This window comes from Lampris incognitus, chromosome 5, assembly GCF_029633865.1.
Source record: "Lampris incognitus isolate fLamInc1 chromosome 5, fLamInc1.hap2, whole genome shotgun sequence".
NCBI classification, from domain to species: Eukaryota; Metazoa; Chordata; class Actinopteri; order Lampriformes; family Lampridae; genus Lampris; species Lampris incognitus.
In genome coordinates, this window is record NC_079215.1 from 64670053 (window position 1) to 64683622 (window position 13570).

General features: G+C 49.6%; 1 protein-coding gene across 1 annotated transcript in view; it reads right to left on the reverse strand.

The window, feature by feature from the left end:
- LOC130113077 (teneurin-3-like) overlaps positions 1-13570 on the reverse strand; it is a 380798-nt gene that overhangs the window by 68010 nt on the left and 299218 nt on the right. The window contains exons 27-29 of the mRNA XM_056280588.1: positions 1214-1338; positions 792-899; positions 293-447 (exon numbers count right to left, since the gene is read on the reverse strand). Coding sequence (XP_056136563.1) covers positions 293-447; positions 792-899; positions 1214-1338 — 388 coding nt within the window. The remainder of the gene's footprint in view (positions 1-292; positions 448-791; positions 900-1213; positions 1339-13570) is intronic.

Consider the following 13570-nt stretch of genomic DNA (forward strand, 5'->3'; position numbering starts at 1 on the left):
CAATATTCCCAGGATTCCCAGGAAGATGGGGGGGGGGCGCCACTAACAGTGATTGTGGTTGTGTCTGCTTCACAGACTCAAATGTCCACATTCACACATACACACACACACTCTCTCGGCCTTTACACAGCTCTTCTTCAATTGAAGGTGACAGATTGCTGCTCCTTTGAACAGCTCCTACCAGGTCAGTCTTTCTATCTCTGCCTCTCCACCTTCTCCACCTTTCTATCCTCTTCTCTTTCCGTGTCCTGTCATGTGTCCGTCCATTAGTGTGTGTACGTGGGGCTGTTACCTGTCTGATGTGCATGCTGGTGTCGCAGGTGAGAGGCCGCGCTGACGTCAGATCGTTGCTCCCCAGCAATGTAGAAATGATTCCATTACGGTCCACTTTTCTGATCATTGTCCCATCCACGAAATAGATGAAGCCATTCTTATCCACTGTAATACCTATGTGCATGAGCGAGGGAGAGAGAGAGGGAGAGAGAGACAGAGAGCGAGAGGCAGAGAGAGAGAGAGAGGGAGACTAGAGGTGTTGGATAGGGGTCTGTATGGGCAGTCTGGTTCTGCCGGGAGGTCTTAAGAGTTCACTTCACATCAGGATGAAGGAAAGCAAGCACCTCAGCCTCTTAGGAGGGATGGAGGGACCTCCTCTTCATCTCTTCATCTCTCTTGTTTTGTGTGACAGTGTATCAGCAGCAAAACATGGAAAGGCATCTTGTCTGTGCTTATCTTTAGGCTTTGGTTACTGTATGTGTGTGTGTGTGTGTGTGTGTGTGTGTGTGTGTGTGTACCTTTGGGTCCCAGCAGCTGTGCTTCAGTAGCTTTTCTTCCATCTCCACATCGAGCTTCATCAAACGGAGGGCACTGTTCACCTGTACCAGCCACGACCTCCCCATTACCTACACACACACACACACACACACACACACACACACACACATTTAATGCAGAAGGCCCCATCCTGCATCTGACCTGAAATGACCTTGGCTCCCAGTTAAATGAGTTACAGAGAATTCCCTGTTTCTGGAATTCCCTGAGCAAATTTGTAATTTGTGATATTGGGGTAAACAAATAAAATCGACTTGACTCTGCTTAATCAGATTGGGAACCAGAATCTCGGGATGCGTCCTGGTTCGGCTCACGTGGCTCGCCGTGGGACACGGTGATAATCCACCTGACAACGAAGCACAATTTGAAAGGAAACCGGGTTTACCGATGAGCTCGCGGGTGCCGCTGAGCATCTTGGGTCTGTAAATCCGGCGGGAGTTGGTGTCCGACACGTAGAGCTGTCCCGTCACCGGGTCGGTCGCCACGTAGTAACGGTGGGCCGGGTTGTTGCTGCAGAAAGAACAGGAGAAAAAAAAATCAATTTGATCCGATATTGTAACGCCGGCTTTTAAAATTCCAACACCCATCCATCCATCCATGCATTCATCCATCCATCCATGCATTCATCCACCCATGCATTCATCCATCCATCCACCTATCCATCCCTGCATTCATCCACCCATCAATCCATCCATGCATTCATCCATCCATCCACCCATCCATCCATGCATTCATCCACCCATGCATTCATCCATCCATCAATCCATCCATGCATGCATTCATCCATCCACCTATCCATCCCTGCATTCATCCACCCATCAATCCATCCATGCATTCATCCACCCATGCATTCATCCATCCCTGCATTCATCCACCCATCCATGATCCGACCCGCTGATCCTGCTCTCAGGGATGCTGGAGTCTATCCCAGCAGTCACTGGGCGGCAGGTGGGGAGACACCCTGGACAGGCCGCCAGGCCATCACAGGGCCCCCCCCCCCACACACACACACCTAGGGACAACTTAGTATGGCCAATTCACCTGACCTACATGTCTCTGGACTAACGAAATCAAGTGGTGTGTGTGTGTGTGTGTGTGTGTGTGTGTGTGTGTAACATGAGGAGGAGAAGAAATACAGCAAAAAAATAGACTGCATGTTTCCATTTGTGTCTTTGTTTATGCGAGTACGTGTGTACGTCTCTCTCTTTGTGAACATGAGTTGTGTGTGTGTGTAACAGGGCACAGTGTGTGCGCGCCTATGTGTGAGTGTTCGAATGGAAACGCACATGTTTTGTGTGCGTTTGTCAGCTTGAATAAATTCAAGTAGGTGTGGTGGCCATCAGTCATCTGTGAGACACTTTATAAAACCTGCCCCACTGTCATGTAACATCCATCAATCTCTCTCACACACACACACACACACACACACACACTCACACACACACACACACACGCACACACACGCCGCCGGCCACAGTTCACAGCGGCTGGTGAGAATCAACAGCTGATCAGACGTCGCTAATTAAAACGGCTGAAAATAGATGGCGAGCGCCGACAAGGAAGAGACGAAGACGGAGACATTCTGAGTGGCGAGGTCCCGGGGGCTTGACACGTCTCGCACGATTCCTCCCAAAAGACACAAAAAAGGTCTTTCAAGGACAATGGGGGTGCGAACAGGGACCGACTGTCATGGTCACGTGGTCGTCTCGTCCGCCGTCCAACCAGGATGGACACCAAGACGCCGGAGACTACAGGAAGAGGCTGCACGTCATATTCACCTCCCATCTGTATACAGCCAGACACACACCCTGGGTCACATGACCACACGGAGGACCACATGGATGGTCACATGATCACATCGGCGGGGCCATGTGACCACGCCAGGACACACTTAACAACAAGACAGAACAAAATCTGCCGAGAGACAAAGTTGGAAAAGGGAAACAGGTCGCTTGAGATGGAGGAAACGAGGAGAGGAGGTGAGGGGAGGAAGCGAGGAGATGAGGGGAGGAAGTGAGGAGATGAGGGGAGGAAGCGAGGAGATGAGGGGAAAAAGGGAGGAATGAAGGAAAAACGAACAGAGGAGTACTGAAGGGAGAGAAATGTTCTGGGGTAGAGACAGAAGAGAAGAACTCGAAGAGGGTCATTAGGGAGGGAGGAAAGTGGCGTGAAGGAGGGAGGAAAGAAGGGAGGAAGGACACGGGAATGGGGGGAGCAGATGAGAAAACGGCATGTCAAGTTAGGCGGGGAAAAGGAAAGCGGGAGCAGAATGAGGACAGATAGAAAACGTGGGGTCACCGGATGGGGAGACCCATTTCTTTTCAGCTCCCCCGCGTGAGCCTGCAGAACCCCCAGAGCCCGGCTCGTCCCGCTGAGAGGACGTGTCTTCTAATTAGAGAAGGGGAATGTGAACGAGACACGCGGCCATTTTGTTTAGCCAATGGCAACAGAATGTCAGCTACATTAAACGATAGGAAGAAGAAGAAAACCCCAGACCTGGGCGAGCTACATTATCATAATGCCTGTTAACATGGTGAATACTGAGGATGAGGGGAAGAATGTGAAAAAGATGGGAGGCTGGGACAGATAAGAGAGAGCGAGAGAGAGAGAGAGAGAATGGAGAGAGAGCGAGCGAGCGAGCGAGAGAGAGAGAGAGAGAGAGAGAGAGAGAGAGCGAGAGCGAGAGAGAGTGGGAAGAGAGAGCGAGCGAGAGAAAGAAGAGAGAGAGGGAATGACAGGGACGAGAGAGCGAGAGCAAGCGAGGGAGAACGAGAGAGCGAGAGAGCAAGTGAGAGAGAGCGAGAGAGAATGGGAAGAGAGAGCAAGTGAGAGAGAGAGAGAGAGAGTGTGAGAGAGAGAGAGAGAGAATGGAGAGAGAGCAAGTGAGAGAGAGAGAGAGAGAGTGTGAGAGAGAGAGAGAGTGTGAGAGAGGGAGAGAGAGAGGGAGAATGGCGAGAGGAAAAAAAGGACCTCTAACTTTCCTTGCTCTGACATCCCCCCGTCATGCTGGAGGCTGCTATTAAAGTGATGACTGGGCTCTTCATGTGAGCCGACACCAGGAGAGGAACACTGGTCAGGATCACACACACACACACACACAGACACACACACACACACACACACACAGACACACACACAGACAGACAGGAAGATGTGAGAATGAAGAGGGGGAGAGACGAGTGGGGGGGGGGGGTGTACTGAGATCAGAGACGCCTTTCACATTGTTCTCTTTCTCCCTTTTTGTCTCCTTTATTCTCCCTCCCTCCCTGTCTCTGTTTCACTGTCTCCCTCCCTCTGTCTCTCCCCTCTCTATCCCTGCCTCTCCCCCCCTCCCTCTCTCCCCTCTCTATCCCCGTCTCTCCCCCCTCCCTCTTATTCTTTGTGTTTTTCTGTCTTTGTCCTATCTGTCTGTCTGCTTGTCCATACGTCCGCCCTTCTATTTGTCTCTTTTTCTTCCTTCCTTTCTTTCGGTCTGTCTTTCCTTTGTGTCTGTCTCTCTTCCTTTCTCTGTCTTTTTTTATTCATTCATGTTTTTCTGTCTCTCTGTCTGTCTGTCTGTCTGTCTCTCTCCTCTTCCTGTGTGTTGGTCCCTCAGGGTCACGTGACTGAAGTCTGGTTGTGTGTTTCAGTCCGTGTTGTGTTCATCCATACAAACTCAACACAATCCTATCATCAATTCACTGCCGGCAGGGAGGGAGAGTCCCTCAACGGCTCCTCGGTCCATTACAGGATTAACACACACACACACACACACACACACACACACACACACACACACACACTCCCATTCATATCAATGGGCAGCCTTGATTCATTCTCCAGTTCAGCCAAAGTGCATGTGTTTGGGGTGTATGAGGAAGTGGTCTAAACACAGGGAGGAAGTGGTCTGAACACAGGGAGGAAGTGGTCTGAACACAGGGAGGAAGTGAACTGAACACAGGGAGGAAGTGGTCTGAACACAGGGAGGAAGTGGTCTGAACACAGGGAGGAAGTGGTCTGAACACAGGGAGGAAAACTGAACACATGGAAGAAGTGGTCTGAACACAGGGAGGAAGTGGCCTGAACACAGGGAGGAAGTGGTCTGAACACAGGGAGGAAGTGGACTGAACACAGGGAGGAAGTGGACTGAACACAGGGAGGAAGTGGTCTGAACACAGGGAGGAAGTGGTCTGAACACAGGGAGGAAGTGAACTGAACACAGGGAGGAAAACTGAACACATGGAAGAAGTGGTCTGAACACAGGGAGGAAGTGGTCTGAACACAGGGAGGAAGTGGACTGAACACAGGGAGGAAGTGGACTGAACACAGGGAGGAAGTGGTCTGAACACAGGGAGGAAGTGGTCTGAACACAGGGAGGAAGTGGTCTGAACACAGGGAGGAAGTGGTCTGAACACAGGGAGGAAGTGAACTGAACACAGGGAGGAAAACTGAACACATGGAAGAAGTGGTCTGAACACAGGGAGGAAGTGGCCTGAACACAGGGAGGAAGTGGCCTGAACACAGGGAGGAAGTGGTCTGAACACAGGGAGGAAGTGGTCTGAACACAGGGAGGAAGTGGTCTGAACACGGGGAAGAAGTGGAATGAACACAGGGAGGAAGTGGTCTGAACACAGGGAGGAAGTGGTCTGAACACAGGGAGGAAGTGGTCTAAACACAGGGAGGAAGTGGTCTGAACACAGGGAGGAAGTGGTCTGAACACAGGGAGGAAGTGGTCTGAACACAGGGAGGAAGTGGTCTGAATACAGGGAGTAAGTGGTCTGAATACAGGGAAGAAGTGGTCTGAACACAGGGAGGAAGTGGTCTGAACACAGGGAGGAAGTGGACTGAACACAGGGAGGAAGTGGTCTGAACACAGGGAGGAAGTGGTCTGAACACAGGGAGGAAGTGGTTTGAATACAGGGAGTAAGTGGTCTGAACACAGGGAGGAAGTGGACTGAACACAGGGAGGAAGTGGTCTGAACACAGGGAGGAAGTGGTCTGAACACGGGGAAGAAGTGGTCTGAACACGGGGAAGAAGTGGAATGAACACAGGGAGTAAGTGGACTGAACACGGGGAGGAAGTGGTCTGAACACGGGGAGGAAGTGGTCTGAACACAGGGAGGAAGTGGTCTGAACACATGGAGGAAGTGGTCTGAACACAGGGAGGAAGTGGTCTGAACACAGGGAGGAAGTGGTCTGAACACAGGGAGGAAGTGGTCTGAACACAGGGAGGAAGTGGTCTGAACACAGGGAGGAAGTGGACTGAACACAGGGAGGAAGTGGACTGAACACAGGGAGGAAGTGGTCTGAACACAGGGAGGAAGTGGTCTGAACACAGGGAGGAAGTGAACTGAACACAGGGAGGAAAACTGAACACATGGAAGAAGTGGTCTGAACACAGGGAGGAAGTGGTCTGAACACATGGAGGAAGTGGTCTGAACACAGGGAGGAAGTGGTCTGAACACAGGGAGGAAGTGGTCTGAACACAGGGAGGAAGTGGTCTGAACACAGGGAGGAAGTGGTCTGAACACAGGGAGGAAGTGGTCTGAACACGGGGAAGAAGTGGAATGAACACAGGGAGGAAGTGGTCTGAACACAGGGAGGAAGTGGTCTGAACACAGGGAGGAAGTGAACTGAACACAGGGAGGAAAACTGAACACATGGAAGAAGTGGTCTGAACACAGGGAGGACGTGGTCTGAACACAGGGAGGAAGTGGTCTGAATACAGGGAGTAAGTGGTCTGAATACAGGGAAGAAGTGGTCTGAACACAGGGAGGAAGTGGTCTGAACACAGGGAGGAAGTGGACTGAACACAGGGAGGAAGTGGTCTGAACACAGGGAGGAAGTGGTCTGAACACAGGGAGGAAGTGGTTTGAATACAGGGAGTAAGTGGTCTGAACACAGGGAGGAAGTGGACTGAACACAGGGAGGAAGTGGTCTGAACACAGGGAGGAAGTGGTCTGAACACGGGGAAGAAGTGGTCTGAACACGGGGAAGAAGTGGAATGAACACAGGGAGTAAGTGGACTGAACACGGGGAGGAAGTGGTCTGAACACGGGGAGGAAGTGGTCTGAACACAGGGAGGAAGTGGTCTGAACACATGGAGGAAGTGGTCTGAACACAGGGAGGAAGTGGTCTGAACACAGGGAGGAAGTGGTCTGAACACAGGGAGGAAGTGGTCTGAACACAGGGAGGAAGTGGTCTGAACACAGGGAGGAAGTGGACTGAACACAGGGAGGAAGTGGACTGAACACAGGGAGGAAGTGGTCTGAACACAGGGAGGAAGTGGTCTGAACACAGGGAGGAAGTGAACTGAACACAGGGAGGAAAACTGAACACATGGAAGAAGTGGTCTGAACACAGGGAGGACGTGGTCTGAACACAGGGAGGAAGTGGACTGAACACAGGGAGGAAGTGGACTGAACACAGGGAGGAAGTGGTCTGAACACAGGGAGGAAGTGGTCTGAACACAGGGAGGAAGTGGCCTGAACACAGGGAGGAAGTGGCCTGAACACAGGGAGGAAGTGGTCTGAACACAGGGAGGAAGTGGTCTGAACACAGGGAGGAAGTGGTCTGAACACGGGGAAGAAGTGGAATGAACACAGGGAGGAAGTGGTCTGAACACAGGGAGGAAGTGGTCTAAACACAGGGAGGAAGTGGTCTGAACACAGGGAGGAAGTGGTCTGAACACAGGGAGGAAGTGGTCTGAACACAGGGAGGAAGTGGTTTGAATACAGGGAGTAAGTGGTCTGAATACAGGGAAGAAGTGGTCTGAACACAGGGAGGAAGTGGTCTGAACACAGGGAGGAAGTGGACTGAACACAGGGAGGAAGTGGTCTGAACACAGGGAGGAAGTGGTCTGAACACAGGGAGGAAGTGGTCTGAATACAGGGAGTAAGTGGTCTGAACACAGGGAGGAAGTGGACTGAACACAGGGAGGAAGTGGTCTGAACACAGGGAGGAAGTGGTCTGAACACGGGGAAGAAGTGGTCTGAACACGGGGAAGAAGTGGAATGAACACAGGGAGTAAGTGGACTGAACACGGGGAGGAAGTGGTCTGAACACAGGGAGGAAGTGAACTGAACACAGGGAGGAAAACTGAACACATGGAAGAAGTGGTCTGAACACAGGGAGGACGTGGTCTGAACACAGGGAGGAAGTGGACTGAACACAGGGAGGAAGTGGACTGAACACAGGGAGGAAGTGGTCTGAACACAGGGAGAACATTCTGTCCAGCTCCATAACAAAACGTCATGTCAAGTTTCCATCTGAAAAACTGAACTTGTTTCTACTGATGTTCCTAAAAAGCACCCAGATGTCAGTCTGACACAATGTCTTGTGTGGCTCCTAAATGATGAACGCTGAATTCTTCTGAAAAAACGGAAAAAGTCCAAAGTGTCGAGTAGTGAAAATGGCGTCCACTGAGCGCCCGTTTTAACGCTAACGCCGCTCTGCAGGATGCCTCGGGGAAATGCAGCCACTACTCTAAAAATCCATCCAGGACCCAAACCGCTTATCCTGCTCTCAGGGTCGCGGGGATGCTGGGGCCTATCCCAGCAGCCACTGGGCGGCAGGCGGGGAGACACCCTGGACAGGCCACCAGGCCATCACAGGGCCGACGCGGTTGGACTACCCCGGGGTTCGAACCCAGGGCTTTCTTGCTGAGGCGACCGCGCTAGCCACTGCACCACCGTGCCGCCGTACTCTAAAACCACTAAAACAAAATCATTTGAGCTTGACGGTCATTTGCTAAAAGGCTAAAACGGCTTCGACTTCTGATGCCACGTGCTAAAGGACACTGTACTCTCAGAGGTACGGAGGAGCTTTAAAAACGGCTGCTAAATACTGTACAGACCCTTTTGGTGCCTGCATCACGATCCATCACGGCATTAGCTGGAGGCAAAACAAAGCACAATTTCGAGGCAAACACGAAGCACCTCAGAGTATTTCGTTTAATCACCTCCGAGAAGTGGCAAAGTTCTTTGGTAGTAGGCCACATCACCTACCGAAAATGTCACCTTGGTGTGGTGTTGGGGGCCAAAATTGAAGGCGTAATGGCTCCAACTTGAAATTTTATCGCATACCAGCTGCCACTTCCAGTCAAACAAATTGAGACAACTACGGTTAAACGCAATAAGACGAAAGGATTGGACTGAGGCAATCTCACCCACCCATGGAAACGCAGTTCACTGTCAAGATGGAGCTGATCGTCCATCCATTGGGTGATTTTGTAGGGGTCGGCCTATCTGGTCCCACTGGACCATTGTTAACTTTTTCAAGTAACACTCGCGGTCCCAGATAGTGAGTTGACCGTACATATTTGGAGAAACTCGTATCTTGTTCAAGATAAGAAAAACAAAACAACAAATCTTGCTAACCAGCGTTGGCTAACGTGTTCAGGGAATTATTTTGCCTCTGCCTATGCTCTACCCATTAAAAAGTGTGAAAATGTTTACTAACGAGGGCCAAAATTGCTCACCTCTCCAACACCTACAGCAGCTTTAAATAACTGTCAAATAACTCTATCTACCTAGCTAGCTAGCTAGCTAGGTAGATAGCTAGATAGTGTCCCGGTTTACAAACCAGGAGAAAAAGCAAGCAGCCAGTTAGAAGAGGGTTAGTTGCTCTTACCTATGTCTGAAATCTTTGTTTCTTTCAGCAGAAGCGTGGGAAACAAGAGAAGATAGGAAAAAAGAGGAAAGGAGTTAGCATGTGTCAAGAGAAGTAAAACATACGAGCAGAGAGAAGAAAACAAATTGAAGACAGACATGAGAAAGGAGAAAAGGTTGCTACACAGGTTAATGATAATTTCAAGAAACAGCAGACAGGCATCCTCTGGATAGACTGGAGTTTAAAAGACGCCATTAGTAACAAATCACATGTACAGCATTAAGTTGTTAAGAGACAAACATCCCCTCAAACTGTTCATCCATCCATCCTGCACACAGCAGATGGTGGATGAAGGTGGAGTGAAAATTAGCAGAATTCAACGACTCAACTGACATGGGACTAACAATTCACAACACAGCTGTTGCTTTGGTGTGTGTGTGTGTTTGTGTTCAATAATTGGCACACTGTGTACCAGAACACATTGTGGCACAGAAGCAGACCGTTTGTAAATTTCGAGTTCCTGTCACAATTCCTGTTTTACTTATGTTTTATTCAGACTCCTCCAGAGTGCCGAGTACAAACATTATTACAACAGTAGCAAATGGCGTCAGGTTTCCCTGTTCCTCTCACTGATCAATAATAAACTCTGGACTGACCATGATGTAAAATCTGTGAAGCCACTGTTACGCCACCTTCGTTTCCCCACCATCAGTAATGTAGTAGTGGACACAGAAATGTGAACGGTTAAGCAATTGAGCCGCTCTATTGTTTGTTTAGATTTTGATTGAGTGTGTAGGTTTACTCCATCCTTTTTTAAAATGCAGTCTTGCAAACGTGTGCTGCACAACATCTTGTTATAGTGACAAGCTGGCAGAAACCCCAGACACAATGAACTTTTAAAGGAATACCAACATAGCTGCCAAGGAACTTCCGTTGGCTTCAACCTTATAGGGTGTTCTGTCATCACATTATCAATCCAAACTTAATTATAGATTGGCGGTTCCTCTCCATTCCTTCCTGTCTTCTTATCTTAAGAGTCCCACTCCGATATCCCCACAGACAACGCCAATATATTTTAATTGAGCTTTTGAGCGGATGAGATCAGGCAGGAGTCTCCGTGGACTATGATGTTTGTGGATGACATTGTGATCTGTAGAGAGAGTAGGGTGCAGGTTGAGAGAGCCTGGAGAGGTGGAGGTATGCACTGGAGACAAGAGGAATGAAAGTCAGTAGGAGCAAGATGGAATACCTATGTGTGAACGAGAGGGAGGACAGCAGAATGGTGAGGATGCAAGCAGGGGTGATGAAGGCATATGAGTTTAAATACTTGGGGTCAACTGTTCAAAGTAAAGGTGAGTGCAGAAGAGAGGTGAAGAAGAGAGTGCAGGCAGGGTGGAGTGGGTGGAGAAGTCAGGAGTGATTTGCGACAGAAGGGCACCAGCAAGTCAAAGGGAAGGTTTATAAGATGGTAGTGAGACCAGCTATGTTGTATGGTTTGGAGACAGTGGCACTGATGACAAGACAGGAGGCGGAGCTGGAGGACAGGATAAGGAATGAGTATATTAGAGGGACCGCTCAGGCTGGATGGTTTGGAGACAAAGCAAGAGAGGCAAGATTGAGATGGTGTGGACATGTGTGGAGGAGAGATGCTGGGTATACTGGGAGAAGGATGCTGAATATGGAGCTGCCAGGGAAGAGGAGAAGAGGAAGGCCAAAGAGGAGGTTTATGGATGTGGTGAGGAAGGACATGCAGGTGGCTGGAGTAACTGAGGAAGATGCAGAGGACAGGAAGTGATGGAAACCAATGATCCGCTGTGGCGCCCCCTAACGGGAGCAGCCAAAAGTAGTAGCGGTAGTATTAATAGATTTTAATTGAGCTTTTCATGCAAATTGCATGTTTGACAAGGAAAAGTAGTGTCACAGTGTGCACAACTGTTGTGTTACTTTGTTGTGAACTAAATGATACAGGATCATTGTCTTAAGTTTTTAATTGGAAGAAGGTCTAGTATTGACAGCACACTGACAATGAAGTATCTAATGTTACGTATTATTCAAATAATATCCTGACTGGATGCTTAACACTGACATTGTAAAATAGATGTTTTCGCAGCGGTTCAACAGAGCTACGGTTAGCTGGTCTTGCTCGGGTTTTTAGCTAACCGACACCCCAGAAAAGCAAGCTGACACAAAACTTAAAAACCTTTATCAAAAGATTGATTTGTTTGAGCAGGTTAAAGGTGACGGTGGACGTCTTTCTTGCATCACTGTGCATAGAGTTTCTGTGAAATCCTACCTCGACCGAAACCACACAGACAACGCCACATGATAGAGGAGACGAACCCCGCGCTCACACCGGCAGCGACAACCAGTGACGGAAGTCATTCGTTTCCAATGGTCTCCGGGCTACGCCGAGCGACACAACGCGGCGACTGGCCTGGGGACAAAATCGCAGCCACTTGGCGACAAAACAAAACCCGAGCAAAGTTCAACTTTATGCAAATGAGCAGCGACAGTTGAGTGACGGCCAATGAGAGGGCACATGTGTTCCTCTCATATCCTTTTGCTGTGAAATGTTTACTTAAACTTTAGTTCCTACATCAGCGTTTTCGTTCCCGTAGCTGATGTGGAGGAGAAACGGATCGCGGCTGCTGATGGCGCCCCTGTCCCGTATGATGCATCCCAGTCCATTTGCGGGAACGTTAAAAATTTGGGACGAGATTTTCGGGATGAATGGTGAGGTTTAATCAAGTGAATAGCAAATTTAAGAGGTTGTCAGCGATGCTAGCTAAAATTCCTCATGAGCACTATGTGAATGATTGTGAGCAGGACTTATATTTTATAAGCGAATCAGCGAAAATTAAACCATTCGGATAAAAATCACCTCAAGTTCAACTTAATCGGTATCCCTGTTCGCCCCTAAATGTGGGCAATTAGGCTCAGAATGATCTATAATAGTAATGGACCGTAATAACTTACAGAGGGAGAGAGGTGAGCAGTCATTTCCTTTTTTATTATGTGTTCTACAATGGATGAGAGGGCAAACGAGAAGGAAAAAACAAGAAGTGGTGCAGGTGTAGTCAGCAGCGGGCCCTGACGCTCGGCTGCTGTAATGGCCTTCCTCAACCCCTTGATGGAAACGCACCCCACCAGCGGCAATACGCCTGCAGGGCTCCAGGAGGCCTTCCTCACCGGCACCAGTGAGGCTGTAAATAGCTACGGCGAGGTGACCCTCATTCTCTTCAGTGAGGAACCCTCCACCAGCCAGAGCTAGGAGACACAGGAGGCCGACCCTCCTCAGATGCCCCCCTCTGCGTCGTCAAAGAGGCGTAGGAGTGACAGAGGTGACTTTCACCTGATGTCCTTCGAACGGGAGGTGGTGAGCGCCAGAAGGCAAAGTACCGCGCTGCCGAGGACCGGGACGAAGTGTTCCTCCGCAGCCGATTGCCCCAGCTCCGGTCCCTGACCCCAAGGAGGAAGGAGGCGGTGAAATTAAAAATTCACCAAATCATTTTCCAGGTCCGGTGTAGTCAACGTGAGGAAGAGGCGCGGCCGACAAGCCAGTAACTTGGGGGCCTACATTGCGCTCGTATTTGTTTGGCATTTGAACACAAAATCCTACGTTGAAGCACAAATACGTCTTTCCTTGTGCAGTTATTTAAAATGAAAAAGTTGGTTCTACACTGTCTACTGGGAGTGAAGCTGTGTATGTATGTTGGGGGGGTGGCACCTTTGGGCTTGTGGTTGCATTCGCTCATGTGATTAGATTTCAACGGTGAAATCTAATTCTGTGTTTTGCAAGACAATGAATTACTCCTATATCCACTGCAGCTACAAGGGGATAAAAAGGGGGATAAAAAAGGACAATTTAAATCCCCATGAAGAGGTTTCCTGACACATTCATGAGGGACAGACTACATACAGCTGTGTTAATGTCGTGTAAATTAAGGTAAACTATTGCATTGTGATACTGACTTTACGACTGAACCTTAGAGATTTGACAGGTGGAAACGGTGCTCTTTTTTAATTCATGTAGGTGGCCCCCGGGGCATCCAGGTGGCGTGGCGGTCTATTCTGTTGCCTACCAACAGGGGGATCCTGGTTCGAGTCCCCGTGTTACCTCCGGCTTGGTCCCTACAGACACAGTTGGCCATGT